The sequence below is a fragment of the Apodemus sylvaticus genome, chromosome 14 (genome assembly GCF_947179515.1).
Source record: "Apodemus sylvaticus chromosome 14, mApoSyl1.1, whole genome shotgun sequence".
NCBI lineage: Eukaryota > Metazoa > Chordata > Mammalia > Rodentia > Muridae > Apodemus > Apodemus sylvaticus.
The window spans coordinates 17727937-17751408 of record NC_067485.1 but is presented as its reverse complement, the minus strand read 5'-3'; the positions used below and the strand labels follow the sequence as shown (position 1 = coordinate 17751408).

Here is a 23472-nt window from a genome sequence, read left to right as displayed (position 1 = left end):
AAGAAAACTCATCGACAGATATACAACAAAGTAAAAGTGCAAACTCAAAACTTCCCAGAGCCCAGAGCCCCAGGAACTGCTCGTTTAATTAAAGGGCGCCACGCCTGTGAAGATGAAATGGTTGTGAGGATCGCCGCTGCAAGTGTGTGCAAGCTTGTAATGAAGTAATGACCCCCAAATGGCACAGACACAATGAATGAGAAGATGAAATCAGCACCGCCCCACACGGCCACCATGCCAATTACCCTGCTGTCCTAAGAGCTTCAGCACTTGCCTTCCCCAGAGTCTGCCTGAGGCAGAAATACAAGACTGTTCTAGCCTCTCTGGAAAGCTAGTGCAAGATTCCCTCCTCGAGAAGGAGAGCAACTGCACAGAGCTATGCTCCACTAACGTCCCTTCCTGGAAGGAGGTTGGTATTTGGGTGAAGACGGCCTCCCGCCCTCCCTCCAACTGGATCTGAGACTCTGCAAGATGCTGTTCTCCTTCTGCTAGGACATTTCACATCCTGAGATCTGGGAGCTAGACATGCCGTGACTGCGTGTTGGAAAGATCTGGGTTTGGGGAACTCTCCTTCTCCCTCAAATGACCCTTCCCCTGTGCCTCTAACTTTACTCAGTTACTGAAAGTTATGAATGATGGGACAGTTATGAATGCCGTGGGCCCACAGGTGACTTGCTGATAGGACCTCTGCCCTCAAGGTTCAGCCCTTGAGGCAAGCTCACGCTGGTCCTACTTTAGGAAATTAGATTCAGACAAACTCAACAACAGCAGGCGTCAAGTCAGAACCCAAGCTCCTGCAAGCACACTCAGGTGTCTGCACCGTGCGCGCGTATGTACAGTCCAGAGTCCTGTGTACACCTCATTCTAGGAGGCCCAGAAGACTGTTCCTGACTGGAATGTCACAGCCAGAGGCCAGCAGTGGGTGTAAAGGACAAGACAGTGGCCATACGCACAGGACACACTGTCAGCACAGGCCTGTCCCTCTGAGACCTGGCGCTGCTGCTGTTGGGCCCACATTCTCAATTCCTGAGACCCATTAGACAGGAATGTCATGCCAAACCCAATGAATGAATGTCATCCCCTAAAGGGTCTTGGGGTGTCTCTCAACAACTGAAATCCTGGGTTCAAACTGTGGTCGTGAGCTGCACTGCTTTTTCTATGGTACTACATCTTTTACTATCATAGGGACAAAAATGTCCTCAGCCTACATACAGGAGACCCTGCCACATGGGAAAATAAAACAGACAAACAAAAAAATTGCTATTTGAATTATTGGCATGAGTTTCACAAAAACTGCTCAATGAATTTTGGCTTCAGAACGGGATAGCATTTCCAATAGTTTCTGAAAGGGCTTTGAAGCACTCCTGCCGTGCTGTGCTTCAGATGTATGTGAACTGAAGCATGAGATAAACCGAGTCACTGAGTGAAGAAACGCTGAGTGAAGGAGGCAGTGAAGAGCAAGGCATGATGGGGGAAAGAATGGACAAGGCGGGTGACCAAATGGCAAAGAAGCGGCTGAGAAAGAGAATGGCATATGAGGAAGACATGACTGAGCGAACAGATGAACTAAATAGTGATAGATGGAAATATGGAAGACAAAGTGAGTGAATGAACAGATGTATGCACAGGTGAATGAATGAATGAATGAATGAATAGATGAATAAGTGAATGGAGGGAATGGATGCGTAATAAATGAATGGTGAATGAGCGAATGGGTAGAAGAATAAGTGATTGAAGGGAATGAATGCATAGTAAATGAATGAGTGACTGACTAGTGAGTGAGTGGGTGACTGGGAGAGTAAGAAAGCGAGTGGGAGGGGATTGGGAGCCTCGGGAGACTAGCTAATCCCCTCCCTAACCTCAGGCAAACACAGAACAGATCAGCACCTAGACCCCAGCACCTCCTCTCCTTGAAATTTCCCAAAACCAGCAAACGGAAGTTCTAGAACACTAGGCAGCTGCACATTTTGGAGCCTCCACAGCCTGCTACCATCCCAAGTTCTATTCTATACACACATCACACATACAACTCACACCTCATGGCCTATTTATATACCAGGGCTTCTCAACCCATTTCTGCCGAAGAAACTGTTATGTGACCCTAGGAACACAGGAATATATATATATATATATATATATATATATATATATATATATATATATATATATATATATATATATATATATATATATAAATCTACAGATCTAAGGTTTACATTTACTGAGAATAAATCATAAACATTGTATTTTAAAGCAACTCTTTGGAGGACAGGGAGATGGTCCAGGTGGTTGTACCTGCTATACCAGTGCTGGGGACCAGTAACAAGTCCCAGAGATCACTGGACAGCCTACCCCAATCAGTTAGCTCAAGGTGCAGTGAGTGGCCTTGTCTAAGAAATAAGGCAGAGAGTGACTGAGAAAAACTCCTTTCATGTTTCATGAACATGGGCTGGAACAAGACCATATGTAGACGGTGTGCGGCACAGTCCCCGTGGCTGCCTTGTCTGGCCTCAGTGGGAGAGGACACACCTAATCTGGCATAGACTTGATGCACCAGGGTGAGGGGATACCCAGCGGGACCCACTTTTCAGAGGAGAAGGAGAGTGGAGATAGGAGGGGAGACTCTCGGAGGGGGTACTGGGAGGGAGAACAGAGTTTGGGATATTAATCAATTAATTAATTAAAATAATCAGTGCTGAGGATTCCGGTTCCCATAAATCCGTAGTGCCAGCACGGCAGGAGTATGTTTAAAGCCCTTTCAGAAACCGCTAGAAATTCAATCCCATTCTGAAGCCAAAATACATTGAACAGTTTTTGTGAAACTCCTGTCAGTAACTCAAACAGCATTTTTTTCTTATTTGCTTGTTTTGTTTTGGTTTTTCTGTGTGGCAGGGTCTCCTGTAGCCTGAGGACATTTTGTCCCTGTGAGAGTAAAAGACTTAGTACCATAGGAAAAGCACTGCAGCTCACGACCACAGTTCTGAAGCAGGGATCTCAGGCACGGCTTATCTCCCAGCATGAAGGCACGCATGGTGCAAAGCCACCTGATAGATGGCTCAGGGCTCCTGGGACTCCTTACACGTTTGATTTTGAATTGAATTTTTTTTTTGTCACTTCATGTTCAGAAACCTTTTATTGTTGCCAAATTTTCCCAGTCCCTGACAGTCAGTCACATGACTCTACATGAGGCTACTACCCCATTTAAGAGGCTCAAACATAACATGTCACATGCTTCCACTCTATGTCACATCACAACACCTTTCATGTCACACAACATACAACAGCACACGTCTGACTGCAATCCTGGGTTACACGCTACACATCAGATTACATCACCATCTCCTCAACCATAACTACAATTTTCCCTTTGTAGTAAAACCAAATCTTTGGTTAAGATTTGGTTAAAATAGGACAATATATTTCTTCTACCATTTCTTCAAAAGTATTTCTCAGAAAATTATAAAGCATCAAGTCATGTCAGCACAAAAATGTCACTTGCAGGAGAAAATGCCCATCCTAGCAGTGGACACTGGGACAGAGACATAGACGCCACCAGAGCACGCACTCACCTGGGACCAGCAGCTCCTGGCTCATCAGGGAAGCCAGCAGGCACCATGCTGGTCAGTGCCTTGTCCGGGAATTATCCCTGCAGTGTTACTTAGAAGTAGCAGAAGGAACAGGACGCGCAGGAGGACCCAGCAGAGAACTGAAAGAGGGTCGTGGGACCCTCATGATGCCCCTGGATGGGGAGTCAGGGAGCAGGCACAAATGGGCAATGTGGGCTTCACAGACAAAACCAAAGCCACGGCTGACTTGCCTGAATGCACAGGGATCCTCCCACGTCTTCCCAATTATCCACCATCTACAGAGCTTGGTGAAATCTAAGACAGCCGCTGGTGAGCATGGAGAGCAGGCATCCTCCAGCAGACCCGGGCCACGACCCAGGCAGCAGCGGGCTGTTTACAGCGAGACTATTTTCATTTCCACGGCAAGGTTACCATGGAGTTTAATTCCTGAAGTGCTCCCTTTGGCATCTGCTCTATAAATGGCTTCGGGTTTGCACCAATATACTCACTGGAGAGAACTGCCATTTCTGCGAAGCGTGACTGCCTCTCCCTAAGTTTCCGCCACCTGTCAGGATACTCCTGGAGGAGCTGAGGAGGAGGGGCTGGCCTCATCTGCCGTGAGCATAGGCTGAGCACCTGCTTCACACTGAATGGGTTGGGAAAGGCAGGAGACATGCCTCTTGAGGGTGCTTAGCTGGGGAATCCCTTCCCTACAGAGGAATGGCGGGCAAAGGCAGGCTGAGCCCACCACTCTGTAATCAGAAGTCCTTGTATTTTCTCATCTGTTTGAAGCTGCCCTCAGTAGTAGTAATTTGGTACCCAGGCCCTCAGCTCCCCATGTGCCTAGGATTCCTGGTCTGGACAATCCACATATGAAGAACCTCTCAAGTCCAGGGAAGGCCTGGCAAAGACTGAGTGGGCACTATGATCAACTCTGTAGACTCCATTCTAGCAGAAGCAGACATAGAGAGGCCTAAGAGGTCCTTCCTAGGTCTGACAGCCACAGCACAGCTCACTTCAGCCCCCAGTCCTTTCCTCCCAGGCTTCTGCAACAGTCAGCTGCTGCCACATACATCTCCCAGCGAGAAGAGGAAGGGTGGGGCAAAGTGGGCCCTGGTAGGGACTCTTCATATCTCTCTATGAGGCACAGTCCCTTTTGTCTACCTTCTAACCAGGGGCTAACCCACAGGGCATAGCAGCACAGTGGACTATGATCTGGGCCAGCTTCCCAGGAGGAGCAGGCATGCACCCACCTAGGACCTTGTAGGACATGCCGCACCTATCCCTATCAGTCACCGTTGATTGAGAGACCATCAATCTCATGACACACCAAGAGTCAGAGCTGAGCAGTCCACATCCACTAGCATCTCAGATGAGGAGAACCAAGCTGGTACCACCTAGCCCAGGTCCCTTGGCCTACATACACTGCAGTCACTTGCTGTCAGCTCAAAGGTATCACATGACATGCATTCTCTTCTTGGTCTATCTGTCAAAAGTCCCCCATTACCAGGATCTCAACGGAGCAGTCCTGATTTGCAGAAATGACCTCTTGCTAGAGGAGAAACATCAGTACCACAAAGATCGTGCCTACCATAGCAGCCTGCAAAAGAGCAGGAAGGCATCAGAGCAGCTCTGAGACCAGCCTTCCATGCAGAATGTCATTCTTCACAGCACTGTGTTCTTATCATGGGTCCCCCCCATGAGTTGTCCCCACCATGAGCCCCAACACCATTCAGCCAAAGCTGTTGTCACTCCAGGGATCAGAACTACTCAGCACCCCTTTTCACCAGTATGCACCCATTTCTAGCGTTGCCAAGGTCCTCTGGCCTATCTGGGGCCCAAGACCTGTTCTCCACAATATATCCCTATCAACCTTGGAGCCAGGCCTTCACAGGTGCCAGGAAAGGGCCCCGGGACCAGGTGTCCCCAAATCAAGGCTTCTCCAGCACTGGCCCAGCTCTGCGGCACTAAGAGTAAAAGTCAACACCAAAGATAAAATAAAATCCCTCAGCAGTGCCAAAAATACCTCCCCACGGGATGAGACTCAGCGGGCGCCAGCTTCCACAGCAGCAACTGTTGCTATGGAGACCAGGCTCCAGACAGGCCGCAGGGAGGGCCAGAGGAACAGAGAGGAGACTACAGAGGGACAGAGAAGGGCTGGCCAGAGCAGTTAGGGAAATAGAGGGACAACCAGGAGGGTTGACAGGGCTGGGAGAGGCCTGGACTCCAAGCTGAAGGGGCCGGAGAGGGCACTGTATGGCCTGGGAGCTGGAGAATGAGAACAGAGGAGGCTAGCCCCCAGGCAGTCTCTCCAAGTGACAAGGGTTCTAGGCAGAGCCCAACAGACAGCCTTAATCATCTGGTCTTCTGACGGGGGGTTTAGCCCACCCCATCATTGATCACAGCTGCCCTTCCCTCACCCTGGTAAGACCAAAGGGCACAGTGGCCAGTCTGCATAACATACTGAGACGCATCCCCTTCCCTGTCCCTGGCAAGAATGGTCCCCACAAAGCCCCCTCAGCCACAGCTCCTATCTATCTCCTAGACATCACTATAAATGATCTGCTAATGGAGCCGTGGGGAAATTGGCTCAGCGCTGAATCTGATGGCCAAGTGGCAGGAGGGAGAGAGGATCTGGGGATGAGAGGCCGGGACAATGGCCTGTCAGCACACTTCAGGTCAGGCTTCTCTCACACAGCCCTGTTCCCTTACCCACCAAGCCTGGCCTAGCCTGGCCTGACCTGCGCTGCAGCCCTGGGAGAGCTGGGGAAGGCAGGCTAAGCCTTCCACAGCCTTAGCCTGCAGCCCTGCTACTCTAGCCAGACATACCTGATGTATACCGTGCCCTCCTGGTGGCATTCTCTAGGCCCTGATGTGCTGTCACATTAGAACAGGAGACAGAGCCTCCCAGCCCATGTCACAGAGCACACACCACAAGCCACTGTCATCTTCTCTGCTACACTCAGGCCTGAGGCTCAAGGAAGGTGCCTGTTTCCTGGGAGGTTACCTTGCTCTTACAGGTTCCCGGTGCCAGGCCCCCAGAGCTGAGCAAACTGGACTGCCCCTGCGTTTATGTAGCACCCTGAGTCCTCAGGGAGCTAAGTTAGCAAAGGACACTCTAGGCTTCCCGTCTGAGTCAGATGGAAGCCCTGTACCAGCCTGTCCACCAGGAACACTGCTGCCCTATGACCAGGCTGGAAACTCAAGCCTCAGCGTCCACGCTAGTACAGTGCACCAGGACATGGACCTGACAGTTGCCATTTGAACACCAACTTGAACCATTTGACAAATGCCATCAGACATAGTTCTTGGTGACAAGGGCTCAGTCTCCACAGGAACCCCACAAAGGCAGGCCAGCCAAGAGCTATCCCCACCATAAGCCCTAACACCACTCATCTTGCAGAACTGCAGCACCCCCTCCAACTGTGAGGGCCTACCTAGAACAGCGGGCATGTACCCTGATGTCCCCCAAACCCCAGAAAGCCTTCCTGCTGAGCCGGGAAGACTTGCTGGCTGCAGTGGCCATTCGCAGTCCTAGCTCTGACCCTCGTGATTCAGCCTCCACCAGGAAGCCTGCCACAGCCCCACCCGCAGATGAGAGAAAACACGCAAAGGCCTTTGTCTAAAGGCCATCAGCCGTGCAAATGTTCACCCTCCTGTCAGAGCCCCAGGGCCCCCAGGTAGTTCCTGCTCCTCCCAAACACACATATCCCCGGGCCCATGGGACAGGTGGCCCCTCTATAAAGCTTCCTCAAAGAGCTCCTCATTCCTACAGAAGCACCCCCAGGGCAGGACTGTTCCTAAGCAAGCCAAGCAGAGGATATATACGTGCAATTGGACACACATGACCCAGCAGGGTTGTCCACACACACAGCCATACAGGAGTCCAAAACAAGCCATGGAGCAAGGCATCCGGGCCCCTGTATATTGCCAAAAGCTTGTGCTATACTTGGGTCACTACCTCTTTCCCTAAACCTAGCCCAATGGCCAAGGCTAGGAAGTCAGAAGGATGAGACCCTGAGCCAGGCTTAGTCTCTCACCACCCAGTAAGCACTCCAGGTGGGAAGCTGGTAGCCGCCACTGGCAGGCAGAGGGGCTCTGCTCCAGCCTGGGGTGAATAGACACAAAGAACCTGCCTGAAAACCATCCGCAAGCCATCAGGGAAGCAGCCAGAGAGGCTGGAACGTTCCAATGTCACCATCTCACTCCCCGGCAGGGAACAGAGTAGGTCTTTGTCTTTCTATCACTGCGGTCATCAAATATTTACAGAGGCTGACAGGCCATTTCAGACAGGCCAGAAGTGAACCTCACAGGCTCTTCCTGGGGCGAGAGGAGACAGAGCTGGGGAAGAGGGGGGCAGTAGACAAAGAGGTGCAGGCAGACCTGGGAGGAAAAAGGGGAGATTCCAGGAGGCTGCTATCTCAGGGCCTCGGCTAACACCTCACCTGGGGCTTAGGTCCGAATCATCAGGAGAAGGTACCCAGGGCTATCAGCCAGCTGGCCAGGCACTCTGGCCCTGCTCCCGTGAGTTCTGCCACACAAGGGACGTGGCAAGGCCGTGAGCAGCTTACAGAGAGCACTCAAAAAGGGGCACCTCCCCCAAAGTTTCCTACAGCACTTGCTCTCCAGTCTGGCACACAAGTCCCTTCTCTTCTAACGAAGACCATCCTAAGACACCACTTGAGGGACAGGGGTGCCCTCGGGGTCTTGTGTATCCTAGGTTGGCCCCATACTCATCGTGCAGCCAGGAATGACCTTGAACTGCTGACCCATCTGTTTCCGCTTCTTGAATGCTAGGATTACAGGTGTACACAACACCACACCTGGTTTAGTCCACGCTAGGGACTGAGCCCAGGACTTCTTGGGCGCTAGCCCAATACTCTATCATCTCAGTTAAAGCCCCAGTCCCTGTCATTCAATTTCATCTTGAACTTACAAAAAACTAGTAAACCCAGAAGAACAGGCTATGGACCCCCTCCACACCTGTCCCCAACTCCACCAAAGATGAGCAAACAGTGTAGGAACCTCAGAACAAATCTTAAACCTCTGATGGTGTTTCAGTGAATACCTCCCAGTTTCACCCACATCAGGCTACCTGTAAATGCAGCATTGCCTCCACCCACCCACCCACCACACCTGCCACATCCAATGGGCCAGCAAAGCAGGCCAGCAAGCAAAGGGGGACTTTCTTCCCCCTCCAAGCACTGTACCAGTGGACCTTGGCTCTTTGGAGACAAAGGCGCCCACATGGGCTCAGCAGACAGAAGTTCCCAGCATGCTTTCTTAACCCAACAGTCTCTCAGCAGCTGAAGCTACCTCACTCAGCCATGACCTGACTGCCGTGGCACTTGGCCAGCCCCTGACATTGTGCCAAAGGCTTGGGGATCACAGGGCTTCTGAAACTCCCTGCCCCGAGGGTGAGGGGACAGTGACATATGTTCCTGTCCTTTCTCACTCCCCTTCATTGCCATGTGTTTTCCACACTTCCTCCAAAAGGGTCAAACCCTCTCCTCTGATGAAACTAACTACTAAGGAGAAGAAGCACCCAAGCCTGTCTGCTCCCTGGCCTGGCAGGATGATCTCCTGAAGATGAAAGGGCACCCCATAATCCTCCCTGACTTACAGAAGTACAAACCCTGCTGCCAAAAGGGGGTAAGGGGGTCAAACAGTCAGACTCAGGCAAGAGAATAGGGGAAGCACTCAGACCCTGAAGGCACGAGGTCAGATAGGAGACACTCCACCCCAAACTCTACACCTTAGCCACCTTCTGGGAGAAACAGCCAGGCTGAGACCACACCCCAGAATATGAAGAAACTTTCCTAGTGTCTCAGGCTCAGACAAAGACCGTAGCCCCAAGCCCAGCCTGGAAGGGTACAGAAGTTTAAGCCAATTAGACAGACAGAGGTAGGGACTAAAAAGAGTCTCTGCCCAACCCTGCCCTCCAGCAAGGGGACAACAGTAGATCTGGCTCAGACACAATTTACAATGTAATGGACCTGTGCCCAAATAGTTCAACCAATCTCAGGTGGGATGTGGGGCTAGGGTGGGTGGAGGGGACCCTGGGTAGTTGGTGAAACCTGTGTATATCATCGAAGATGCACTATGACATTGAAAGACTTCCCAAGAAGATGGCATCAGACACAGTCACATTCAATGAGGAAGGAGGTTGTAGGCTCCATATCATACACCACCCCTAGAGACAGCCACTCTTGATAATCACTCCTGTTAGGGTGTCACCCCAGTGAAGTGGGTTCACAGACAGCAGAAGAGGAACCACTCAGACAACCTCTGACCCAATTCAGGCCAGCCAGGCATCCTGTGCAGTCTCAGGATGTCACAGGAGTTCAACCAGGAGTCAGTGGACAGAGATAGGTGGATCTCTTATCCAAGCCCCCTAACCAGGAGCTCAGAGTGAAGGGCGCCCGGGGGGTCCCTAGCACCACCAAGCCAGCTTAGAACAGAGTGGCCCTGGAACAGCCACAGCCTACTGCCCAGTATCATCAGACCTCATGGCAATCCCGGACTCAAAGCAGGTGCCTGAAGTAAGACTGAACGACCATCCTGATATCCCTCTGCTTCTTCCTCAGAAGGAGAAATAGATGCAGTGCCTGCCGGGAGCTGCTCAGGCTCGAGAGTACAGGGTGTCCATGAGTGTCAGTACGGCTATTTCTGGGCTAGAAGCACTTGCATCTCCACGGGGACAGCAGCTTGGACAGTCCTGTGATCTGCACGTGCAGCACCTCCCCCCTCCCCCCCCCCCCATGGCAGCCACTCCAGAGACACACAATCCAACCCCACTGGGCAGAAGCACCAGGCAGAACCAGCAGAGGTTCTATTCGTACCCCCGTGCAGAGCCTTGGAAGACAACACCAGAAGGCTAACTGGCGGTAATAAATAGTAAGAGGTTGCTCTAGATGAGTGTGGTTCTTAACTTTCCTAATGCTGAAACCCTTTAATAAAGCTCATGCTGTGGTGACCCCCCCAACCATAAAATCGTTTTCGTGGCTACATTATAACTGCAATGTTGCTACTGTTATGAACTGTAACACAAAGTATCTGTGTATTCTGATGGTCTTGAGTGACCCTCTCAGAGGGGTCATGACCAACAGGCATAGAACCTGTTCTATATTAAAATAGATGTGACAAGCTAACACCACACCAGTTTTCTCACTGACTAGATTCCAGGTGTGAACAGGGAACCAGAGAGAACAATCGTGGGAATCACAAGGCCACACACCAGAAACATCCAACAGGATCCACCCACCTGGGCATGACCCTGCAGAGGCCCTGTGGGGACCTGTCCCTATTCCTGTCAGGAGATGCTTGCTGAAGTATTCAGGGAGGAACTCAAAGTGGGTCAGATAAAATGCACTCAAATTCGGTGACAGAGAGACGGCTGAGCGCCCAGTTCCTAACTCCACTCTGCTGATAGCTAGGGGTTTTCAAAAATTAAAACTTTAAGGGGAATGGAAACCAGACAGCTGGGAGGAGAAAAACATTGTCATGGGGCCCAGAGGGTGGGTAAAGAGCAAGGAGCAGGACATTCTGGAGGAGAGAGCTAACAGCCTCAGGGCCCGCAGATGCCCACAGCGGCCAGGTGTGGACAGGCTAGCCAGCAGGTGGGACTGACCAGGACAGATGAGGGCTCCTTTGCACACAGCACCAACACTCCCCTAGAGAAAGAAATCCCATCCGCTGGACGTCCAGGGTACTCAGCCTCAGGTAATAGATCAAAAGGTTAGGCAAACCAAGCCTTTCCCAGACATCCCTGCATCAATGAAGGCCACAGATCATCTTGCAGCCAGAAAGATCAAAGAAGATACCTATAAACATTTTCCTTAAGAACTGAAACACAAGCTGGGTGGCGCACGCCTTTAATCCCAGCACTTGGGAGGCAGAGGTAGGTGAATCTCTGAGTTCCAGGCCACCATGGTCTACAGAGTGAGCTCCAGGACACTCAGATCTACATTGTGAAACCATGTCTTGGAAAAAAAAAACAAAAAGACAAAAGAAGAATTAAAATACAGATGGGTCTTTAAAGGCTGCTAGGCTCCTATCTACCCAACGATGCATTTGCTTCCTACCTTCAACTGTGGTTATGCTGCCTAGAGCTGTGTCAGCCCTTTTGCAGCTATGAGACAACAAACAAGAATAGGGTCAAATGTCAATATGGGTGAGGAAAGCTAAAGAGAAAGAAAAAATACCTTATGTCCCTACCATACTGGAGAGCTGCTTCTGGTAAGTTGCCTCTGGGACTCTTGGTTAGCTATCTCTAGATTTCAGATTCTGGGCATGACCTAAGATTGGCATGGCTCACCACAGCTGGCTCACCATTGAAAGTCTTCCCAAGTCATTCACAAGCATACACACCAAGAGAAAGGTGGTCCTCCCCAGTGGTCCTCCCCAGACATCTGGCCTAAGACTGGCAGGGCTCACAGGGCTGAGACCAGCTATCCACAGTCAGTTTTACATGCTGTCAACAGCACCACTGACTTGTGCAGGACAACCCACACTTGCAGAGATTCAGGGAGCACCTCCAACAGCAGCCACCTTCCACCAGTGTGTCCCTCCCTACCCTGGATACAAAATGCCCTACAGAGCATAGAAAGGTGGAAGCAAGCCACAGTCTCCCATACACCCCAGCACTTTACAACACAGTAGGCATTTAAAGGCTCTGAGAAGTTCTGCATAGCAATGCCCGACTGACCCAACACCTCCCAGGCCTCTTTCCATAGCCTCACTTTGAACACATGCAAGGCATTCGAGCAACAGAGGTGCCATGGGCCATGCCATCTGACACTGCTCTGCCAACTGTCTTTCATGGGATCCTCCTGGATGAGCCTTTCTCATCTCTGATAATAGCGTTTTCATGACTGATGGGCTTAGACTTGTGTGCTAGCCCCCAGGAAGTTCCCATCAATCCCAAGCCCCTTCTCTTTCCTTCCTGCCCTGTGACCATGTTCATCCTAGCTGATATGTCCAGGTCCTGTAAAACTGAGGCCTTCTAGGAGCTCCCCACAGAGAAACCCCGGGAGCCACACTGAGCAAAACTTTCTGGACTCTAGACACTGAGCTGCTCACTGAACCCCTTCACCCTCAGGTGGGGATGGTGCTCCTAGCCATACGTCATTGATGTCCAGAGCCCCTAGGACATAGCTGGTCCTTAAACATCACATTGAGGGCCACAGCTGCTTGAGGGACCCCCTGACTCAAGTCTGCCCTGCTGGTCCAAGGACCTTCCCTACCTCTCCAGAGCAGAGCTGACCTACACTCTCTGGAAACACCTCCTCCAGGACCAGGACAGCCTCCCTGAGCCAGGTAGAACACCGTATAGCATAACCTCTTGAAACAACAAATTAGGGGAGACTTGACAGCTGCCACATCCTGTGTATGTGTTCGCAGGACACTGGAGGGTAAAACACACAATCAGGCAGCCACATCTAATGAGTAATAGGTGGAATGAGGCTCTTCATCGCAATCTCTGTTTTGTGGAGAAGTTCAGGGTTTTGGAAGGATAGAATTCCTTGTGCAGGAAACTTCCCACGGCTGTGGCATGCTTATAAGCAATGAGGCAAGACAGATTCTTGTGATTCCCTGGAGACAACAGTCAAGGCTGACGGTTCCCTAGGCCACATACCTGTGCCCTGAGACACTGGAGACCACCTGCAGTCGTGACTGTCCGTCACAGAGAACAGCTTCCCGAGTAGTCTGCTGTAACCCATCCCTGCTTTATCTTTATTTTACCTCCACGGTCTCTCTTTGTGGAACTTCTTTTTCAAATTATGTTTATTTACTGAGAGGAGACACACATATAAAGGAGAGGTCAACCATCTCTCTGCGTTTGGGTTTCCTTCACTCGCTGAGCCATCCTGCCAGGCCTGGTTTTGCCCTTTACAGCACACAACTGTCAATTCATTTAGCACAGTCCCATCTGCCCCGGAGTGGTGTGCTCCTCATAGGGTCAGTTTCTCCATTACTCAATGCATCGAAGATCCTTCCCCGTCTTTCACGGCTTGACAGCTCTGCTCTTTTTAATGCTGAGGAATTCTCCATTTTCTGGACTTTCCACAGAATCCACTCATCTACTGAAGGGAAGCTTTGGTGCCTCTATGTTTTAACACTCACAAATGAGGCCGTTAATCAACATTCATGCACAGATCTTTAATGTGGGTGTGTAACTTCCAATGGTTCATGATAGGATAAATACTAAGAAGGAAGTTTGCTGGATTCCCCGGTGTGGTGAGGGAGCACTCCAGTTGCTCCACGTCCTCATTAGCACGTGGTATTGTTAGCTGCTCTGCCTTTGGCCCTTCTTGTAGGTGTTCAGTGTGTTCTCACTGGGGCATCAGTTTGCATCTCCCTGGCAACATGTGACGCATCTTTTCATGCTTACCGACCTTATGAACATGCCAACAGGCAAGGCGTCGATTTAGACCTTTAGCCTACTTTATCAATGTGATTATGTTTTTAATCTGGTTGTTTTCTTACTGCTGAGTTCTAAAAACTTCTTTGTGTGTTTTGGATTCCTTTATCAGAGGTATTTGTCAATATTTTCTTCTAGTCTGTGGCAGGTCTCTTCATCCTCTTGGCGGTGTCTTTCACAGACAAGATTTTAATTTTAACGAAGTTCAGCTCATCAGTTACCTGGCATGGTCTGCGCCTTGGGTGGTGCATCTAAAAAGTTATTGCAGAAACCAAGGTCGCCTTGGTTTTCCCCTAGCTTCTGAGCATGCTAGACTTAGATGTGACCCTTTCCAGGCTGAAAGAGCATGCACTCTGGGTCCTGTGTGCTTTGCTGTCAGTCTGGTGTGTGTGATCTTTCTTTACCTTTTGTGCTGGGTTCTTTTGCTGAGCTGAGATGGATCCTGGCGCCTAGCTCTCTCAGCGAGCGCTGTGCTGTGCTGAGCTGCATCCCTGGATGGAAGGTCACCTGTCCTAGCACCATTTGTTGAAAGGCCTCACACTACTCCATCGAAGGCTCCCTTATTAAAGCTATCGCCTTCCTTTGTGTGGGCCTTCTTCTGGGCTCTCTCTCCTATTTTCTTCATCTGTCTCCCCTTCTGCCAACACCACACTATCTCCATCAGTTCTCTCTTATTCTTTTCCATAGTCCTAATATATATTTAATGAAAGCTGGCTTGGAAGCAGTAATCCGATATTCTGGGAACCAGGAACAAAACTGGACTTCAAAATGCTGAGAAGGAGGTGAGCTTGCAGCTACCCTCCCCCAACCAAACCCTATCACCCCGCCTGCTAGGCAGAGTCTTCCCCCTGGGGTATCAGCTGCTATCTCCAGGTCCTGACTTGCCTTTTGAAACTCCAGCTGCTATGCTTCACACCCTGACCCTTATCTGCAACTTGGATGACTAGGCTGGTGCAGCCCAGAGCCCCGGGCTCTGCTGCTCCCCACCAGGTGGAGAGTAGGGCTCAGTCCTGAGAGGTTCAACTTGCTCTCCACAGCAAGTGCAGGCAGGAAGAGGACCACTGCAGGTCTATCCATGTCCTCTGAGGGATGCGATTCTGAGAGGTGGACAGCACCATCCTCCTATCCCAAGGTAAAAACAGTAAGGTACCCACCAATCAGAATCAGGTAGCAGGGTTTATACACACACACACACACACACACACACACACACACACACACTATCCATGTGTATAGAGCCAGAATCTTTGATGGCATACCTTACCTGGCTATATGTCTCCAAATTTCCTTCCTATCACTACTCAGTGTAGCCCTTGGAGGCCCCAGTATCCATATCAGCTCTGCAAAAAGACACAAGGGTTTTTCCACACACCACTGCTGGCCGGAAGCAGACCACAAAGGAGAGCAGACACGCAGCCTAAACCTCCACTGGACCAGGTCAAGTTGTCCTCCATTACTGCAGTAACCTGGGCCCCAAGCGCTCACGCTGGACACATTGCAGCCTCGGCCCAAAGCCAGGTCTAAGCCACAAGCCCTAAGAGACATCCACAGGGCACAGAAGAGCCACAAGGAAAACTGAGCTTTCTGGAAGATGAGCAGCCAAGTTCTGAACAAGCCAAACAGTCCAGCACTGCAGCCCAGCCCTGCCCACACTGTGAACTTGCCTTGGATAGCCCGCTAGCAAAATGGAGGTGAGGAGGCAGACAACAGAGGCTGTCCTACTTCCTTATTGTAACTTAGCACCTGAAGCGAGGAAACACTTGCCCCGACCTGTCTGACTCAGTGGACAGAACTCACACCTGACCTGGGAAAGCCACCGGGCAAGACTGGGGCTCCAGGAACCCCTCTTCTGGCCTGGCCTCCACTGGAACTCAGACACACCCCCAGCCCTGCCCACCTCATGCTCCATGGCTGACTCTGCACCTGAAGCTCCCAAAGGCAGGTTCTGCCAGCGAAACTCTGCCCTGTGTCCTGCTGGCCCAAGTCCCTGCCCACACCCACCTTCTCCACCTTCAAATCCTACACTCTCTCACGCAGTCCGTCAGACTGAGCCTCCTCCCACCCCGCTCTCCTAGCTGGCTCCCTACCATGTTCTCTTGCCCTCTCCTCTGCTCAGAACACCTCAGACAGAAGCCCTGGCCACACCTCCAGGCCTTGCCTGGGGCCCATCTAGCTGCCTCACCATCCATCCATACCATACCCGCTGTTCTAGCTTCAACCCCAGGGCCTTTACACAGCTGCCCAGTCCAAATGATGCCAGTCCCACTCCCACAAGGCTCCCAAGCACCCAACTCTCTTCCCACCACAGCATTCTGAGACCTACTGGCACTTCTCCATGTCTCCTGGGATCATGATCTGAGCTGTTGCGGAGTGCTCCCAGGCCTGGAACCTGGGGCCAGACTCTACAAAAGGCCACCTAACTGATAAGCATGGTCATCCTAGAACATAGAGACTGCCCAATCCTCAGGAGACCAAGTGCTCAGAAGCCAGCCTGACCTCAGAGGTCCCTCAATGCTGCAGTCACCACCCTGATCCTCCCAGCCAGCACACCCCTACCCAGCCTTTATAGCTGTCCATGTTCAGTGCCCAGCCAATCAGACATCACCTTGAACTCCTCCAGCCCTCAGTGCCCCCTCCGCAAGTTACCGTATGGCCTGTCTGCCTTCCCAGTAACTACCTTTAGGTTGCCTGGACCTCGGTTTCATGCCTGGCCACTCTCCGTGTTTAACATGCAGGTCAAGAGCATGAGTACTCAGCACATACCCAGTAGAGCACATACGGACAGAACATGGAGAGAGATGTGGCCATCCCCACACAAAGTCCCAGGCCTGCACCACGGGAGATGGATCCAGCTGCCTCACAGGTATCTGGACACCCAGAGCTGTAGAAACGCCTGGTCAAGGACAGAAGGTCATATAAATTGCACGTGCCATTTTACCCTTATGTGTGAGAAGGGTCCTCAGCAGAGACTGAGAAGAGAACAGAGCTGTCATACCTTCGTCACACAAAGATCTGGCCTTGAATCAGACTCAGTTGGGCACCTCCCAAGGCCAGGGCCTCGGAGAAAGCCCCTCAGCCTTACGTGCATCTCTAGCCTCAATGGGTGCCTGGACTCCCCACACCCCAGCAATGGTAACCACAGCCTAAACTGCTACTCACCTTGTCTGACCACACCGCTTACCACACACACCTCAGGACACCACTCAAGAGAGGGGATGGAGGGTGGGGCCCAAGTGCGGGTACCCACATTTCTCCACCTGATGGGAAAGCCATACCCACAGGCCATTCAGGCAGACGGAGCCGACATTTCCCACCAAACAAACGAGACTGCGGTCAGGACGCATGAACGAGGTGAACTCAGTGCTAACACAGGCCAGTTGTCAATCACAGCGAATGAAATTAGGCACTCGGGGGATTAAAAAACAAAAAGAAGACAGGAAGAAGGCCAGGTGACCGCCAGCCAAATCAGGCCATGCTGTCTCAGAGTGTCCTCTCCGTACAAGCAACCACTGCCTGCTGGGACTGTGGCTCACTGCCTCCTGTCCCCACACCACACGGCCAGGGATGAGAACAGATAAGAGAGCAGCCAGGCTTCCTACACAAGGTTATCACAGAGGATCCTAGGGCTCTCCAGGCCCTGGGTCTGAGCCTTCCACCTCGCCTAGATCCCATGAAGGCAGATAGAACCCTTGGAAAGAGTCTGAGGGGTATTTGGGCTGCCTTCCTAGGCATAAGCCATACAAGATGACCCCTTGGATGATACCCGATCCCTGAACTGGCAGCTGAGGACACTGCACCTGACTGGAGCTTGAGGTTGGAACACGGAACGCTTCTAGAAGCCCATTGTTGCCCATAACACAGCAGCAGCAGCAGCAGCAGCAGCAGCAGGAACCGCTTAGTGACCGGAGGACCCTGATCCCATGTCTCCTCTGTCCCTAGCAAGCAAGGCTTAGGCCTCATATCATTCTGCTAGGGTCCAGCCAGCCTCCAAGCTGTACTCCAAGTCTAGTACTCCAAGGACTGAGTACCTCTCTAAGGTGTATGGACTCACACCTGGCACAGGGCCCCACTAGGGAGAAGTTCCCACCCTGTAAGAGCAGCATGCAGCAGAACTTCTGTAGCAGACAGAGGCACTGAGACCCTGGGACCCTAAGTCCCCTGAAGGCAGGGAGAAACAATGAGAACAGGTGGATTCTAGGGGCGCTTTGCTTGCTATAAAGCACTCCGTTGGGGCTGGAGAGATGGCTCAGAGGTTAAGAGCACTGACTGCTCTTCCAGAGGTCCTGAGTTCAATTCCCAGCAACCACATAGTGGCTTACAACCATCTGTACTGGGATCTGATGCCCTCTTCTGGTCTGAAGACTGTCTGAAGACTGCTACAGTGTACTCATATACATTAAATAAATAATATTTAAAAAAATAAAGCACTCTGTTAGCAGGGATAAAGTGTAGTCAAAGGATAGATGACAGAAGGAAATATTTTCAAATACCACATACACACACACACACACACACACACAAGAAAAAACAAAGTTCCAGTTTGGCACGGCTACAGTTGAGAAGGTGGGCCATCCTCCTGTCCTTGATGTGGAACAAGCACATACCGCTCTCCCTGTCAAGCTCTTTCAACACAGAGTCACTAAAGAGAACCCAGTGTCCTCTAAACTGCTCTCAGGCCTGTGACTGTGTTGATTCCGCCTCTTGGCAGAGAACCCTGGAAAGAGACTTCAAGCAGTGTACCACTGTGGAGACCACACTGGGCCCACCACTGAGGGTGCAAAAGGAAAGCAGCCACTTAGTGGGCACCTGAATAAACAGACCAAAGCCCTTTAGAGGCTACCCTCGCCAGGGAAAAAACAAAGTCCTGACAGGGCCTCCCTTCACCATGCCATCCAGAATTCAGGAGCCTTCCCCAGCAGTTGGAAACACTGGAGACTGCAGAGGTTCAGGAAAAAACCATTATTACATGGTGGATAAACAAGACTCCCTCCTGAGTCCAAAGCCAAGAACTTTATAGCCTATGCCCTGATGGGGTCCTCTGCATATGAGGCATAGAGATCCCACCCTGACCTAGGACAAAGACGCTGGCTCCCCTCTCAGAGCCTATGTCCTGATGTGGGTATCTGTAGAATCCCTGCTGGCCCACTATCTCCCCCACCCAGGATACCACCCAGGGGCTCTGGGTGGATTCTCCCAAAGCATAATCAGCAAGCCTGTACCCCACACTGCTCTGCCATCTCCCAGATCCTGTGACACCCAGCCACGTCCTGAATGGTATCAGGCAGTTAATCAGTGTTCCCACGGCTGATATGACTTGTGATCTGGAGGCTCTCAGTCAGGGGGCTCTAAGCAGGCCCAGACCCCTGTCATGTGAGCCGTCTCCAGGAATAATCCAGACAGAGGAAGGTAACCCCCTACAAAGCATTGCAGCCCAAGCCAAACATTAACAGCACCTCTCCCTGAAGGAGATGTGATGGCAGCTTCCCTGCCTACTTGGGGGGAGGGGGGGGTCTCAGTCATCCCCAAGCAAGGAATAGCACTAAAATTCAAAAGTTACCCCATTTTTACCTAGAGCCAAGTATCCAAAGACCCCTGGCCAGGGGCCAGGCCCCACCCTCTGCTGCCCCACCCACACAAGGGCAGGCTGACTTGCCTTGCCTTAAAGGGAAGGGGAATTAACAAGAGTCCCAGGCCTCTGCAATGCCTCAGCCAGAAAGACAGGCTTGGCCTGTGGAAGTCTCTCACATGGACTGGAGCACCCCTGCTCTGTCCTCTACCCTCAGTGACATTCCATAGTAGCGGCACCAGCAGGTGCCCTGAGAGCCACACTGGTCATCTGGCAAGAGCAGGAAGGGGAGGAGCCAAGAATCGTGCCATTCTCCAGAATGGAGACTCACAGCCTCTTGCCTGACCCTCTCTGTGTGCCTCTTCAGGTAGCAGGGACACGGGCACACTTCAGGATCCTGGGCCACAGACTATGCCCTTCCCCATTCCCACCCATCCTATACAGTCAAGACTTTCCCTGCAAGGTCAAGGACAATGGTTCTCAATCTGTGGGCCAAGACCCTTTCAGAGGGGTTGCCTATGTCTATGGAAAAACACAGATATTTACATTATGATTCATAACAGTAGCAAAATTACAGTCACAATGTAACAATGAAGATAATTTTATGGTGGGGGGTTTTCCTAAGACTATTGGAAAACAGATATTTACATTATGATCATAATAGTAGCAAAATTACAGTTACAAAGTAGCAATGGAAATAATTTTATGGTTGGGGGGAAATCACCACAACCAGAGGAACTGGATTAAAAGGGTTGCAGCATTCAGAAGGTTGAGAAGCACTGCTCTAGGACATGCTAGGCAAAAAACAGGGGTGATCCTCATAGGAACCATGAAGGAGGAAGGAAACTCAACTCCTGCTGAAAGTCACCAACCACTGACCCTCTCAAGCGAAGCTCTATTTCCATGACAGAACCAAAGGGAGACAAGACTTTTGAAGCTCTTTGTCTCAGAGCTGATGACAGGTCACCTCTGAAATGAGCTTGCACACACATGCAGAGCGCCCTGCAGGAGCTGAGAACACAGCACCTGAATCCCATTTCGGAGCCAAAAGTGCAGGTACCCTGCAGTGGACAGCAGCCCTGGCACCCGGCTGACTCAGGTTTGCCCAGGATGCATTAGCCCTGGAAGGCCAGCTAACTTTACAAGCCAGCAGGAGTAGGCTTACACCTCCAGCCAGCACTCTCCCAGTTGGCCCTAGCCTGACAGCTGCCCCTCCCTCCCAGTAAGGGAGGGCCTGTAAACACCCCTTGTGACAGGAGCTGCCTCCTCTTCCAAGGCTGGCCCCAGGACGGCTAGGGTTGCGGTTTATATAATCTTCAGGGCCAGGGCTGACACAGCTAACGTGAGGGCAAGGTTATGAAAAATGCATGCTGAGTCGCTGCTTCCAGAAAAGAAAGAGAAAAAGAGACTGAAACAGAGATAGATAGAGGTGGAAGGAAGAAAGGGGGGTAGGGAAGAGGTAGAGAGAGAAACAAGGAAGGCGTTTTTTTTCCTGATTTTCACTCACACAGCTAATGTATGAACAAACCAGGCTCTTAGGACACCAGGAGGACCAGGAGTGTGCTGACAGGACTTCTAGGCCTTGGCCAGCAGGGCCCCAAGGACCCACCAAGCATCCTCCCTGAATCCAAGGAAGCCCTAGTAGGCATCTGCAGCTATCACATCTACATCTTGTAGGGCACAGGAAAATGCTAATTTGAGGACAGCTGGGAGCTTCCAAGCCACCTAGAAAAGGGTCTAGAGACAGCCTTCTCTCTCACTACGCTCCGGTCTCTACTGAGTCAGTAAAAGTGGGTTCTGAGGACGAACAAGGGGCATGAGCTGACAGAATGAAGGTCCACTGCCCACTCCAGAGCCTATGTCACCGTAGGCACAGTTGGGCACAGCAAGCACCCAGCCTTGACCTCCAAGATGACAGGCCTCAACCTGTGCACCGGTCCAGAGACAGCACCAACAGGCTATCCATACACGCGGCACAGATCCTCCAGGACACCCACACAAAGGGTGACACACACCAGCCACCATCCCCAGGGCTGCCTAAAGCCCCGCATCCGAGCAAGGACACACCCAAGGACGCATCTGCAGACAGCCCACCTGCGGGGCAGAGGCGCTCACCTGCAGTTCACACCATGCCACCTCCACCCAGGTCTCCGTGTCCAGCCCCTTGTAGACCGTCTTGAAGGAGCCCCGGCCCAGCTCGATATCGAACTTGAGGAAGCGGCCGTCCAAAGAGGTGGCCACGGCCTTGAGGTCGTCCTCATCGTCCTCCTCCTCCTCAGGTTCATCCTTGCGTGCGCGCCCGGGCTCCGGCTTTGCCTCGGTGGCACCAGTGTCCTCCCGTGTCGGGGCCGGCGCCTCCTCCTGCCGCGGCGGGCCGCCGTCGGGGACCGGCGCGGCTGCGGCTGCTGCGGTGGTGGGATCTGGGCTGGGCTCCTGCGTGCCCGCTCGCTCCGGGCCAGGGTCCGAGGGGGCACTCGCGGAGCCGGGAGGCGCAGCGGGCGCGGCAGGCGCGGGCGCGGCGGGGCGGCCCCGGGCGCGCTCCGCGATGAGGCGGCGCGTCTTGCAGAGTAGAAGCACCCTGCGCTGCAGGGGCTGTGGGGGCTGCGCGCTCGGCGTCTCGGCCGCCTCCAGGCCCGGCGGCTCCTCCTGGTCCGACTCCACCACGCTGCGCCGCAGGAAGCGCTGGGGCCCGAGCCGCGCGGCCCTCGCCCGCGGCTCCGCCATGCCCGCCGACCCCGTGCCGCGCCCGGCCTCCATCAGCGCGCCGGGGGCGTCTCGGCGGCCGCCATCGCCGTCCATCTCTGCGGGCCAAGGACACACGGGCCCCGCGTGAGCGCCAGCCCCGCCGCACCTGCCTGGGCCGCGGGATGAGACAGCGCCGCCTCTGGGCCCGCGCCCTGCCCCAGCCCCACCGCAGAAGTGGCCTGCCGGGCGGTCCTCTGCGGGCTCCCGGGAGAGGGGCTGCACACCGACCCCGAGGAGAGGATTGCAAGGGGATGCCCTGCCTTACTCAGCCCGGAGCCAGGAACACGGCCTGTCTGCCTCAAGCCCTCCCAGGGACTCCAGGAGGGACGACCTGCTAGGTGTCCCTGAGGGTTCAAAGGAGCGACAGAAGGGATCGGGGGAGGCTGGAGAAAGGGGTCAAAGCCAGCACAGGAGCGACCCTGCTAGGCTATCCCGCGGGCGGGTGGGGAGGGGGACAGGGAGGCCCGGGGTAAAGGGAAGCACCGGACAGGAGCAGGCTCCACAAAGGACGCGGGCCCGGGGCGCGCGGGGAGGGGGCTGCGGCGGCGCGGCGCGCACACAAAGGCGGCGATCGGGAGGGCTCGATACTCACAGGGCGAGCGGGCGCTGTCCATGCCCGCAGCCCGGGGACCCGAGCGAGCAAAGCGGGCGAGGCCGCGCTCCGAGGCGGGAGTCCTCTCTTGGGGCCGCGTCGCGCTGGGGCGGGGTCCTGTCTTGGGCGGGGGTCGCCAGGCCGTTCTGCTCCTGCGTGCTACTCCCTCGGGCCGGGCCGCTGCGGGGCCGCGCTCCCGCGTGCTCCAGCCGGCTCCGCGCGCCTCCGCTCCCGCACCGGCTCCGAACTAGCGCGCGGGGAGGGCGGGGCTTCCGTTCGTCCCACCCTCCCCAAGACCGGAGCGCGGGGCGGGGCCTGGCACGCCCACCTGGCTGCGGCTGAGCGCCGCCACCTGCGGGATGCTCCCCAGCGCCTCCACCTGCGGCTAGGGTCCCAGGCAGGCGCTTGACCCTGAAGCTCTTTGGAAGTGGTCCGCTGAACTGTGGGTCTTGAGGGACTCTATTATCCCTGGAGGTGGCAGGACACAGACAACGTGTCTTAGCCAGAGCTCCAAATCCTGGAACCTATGCCAAGACAAAACAACCCCCAGGGTATCCTACCCCAAGAGCCCAAGCGTGGT

At 53.1% G+C, this 23472-nt stretch overlaps 1 protein-coding gene across 1 annotated transcript in view; it reads right to left on the bottom strand.

The window, feature by feature from the left end:
- The window catches only part of Wnk2 (WNK lysine deficient protein kinase 2), a 106486-nt gene extending 83366 nt beyond the window's left edge, over positions 1–23120 (bottom strand). The window contains 2 exon segments of the mRNA XM_052156862.1: positions 21671–22356; positions 22893–23120. Of these exon segments, the coding sequence (XP_052012822.1) occupies positions 21671–22354 (684 nt within the window). The 5' untranslated portion in view covers positions 22355–22356; positions 22893–23120.
- Between the last annotated feature and the right edge of the window lie 352 nt (positions 23121–23472).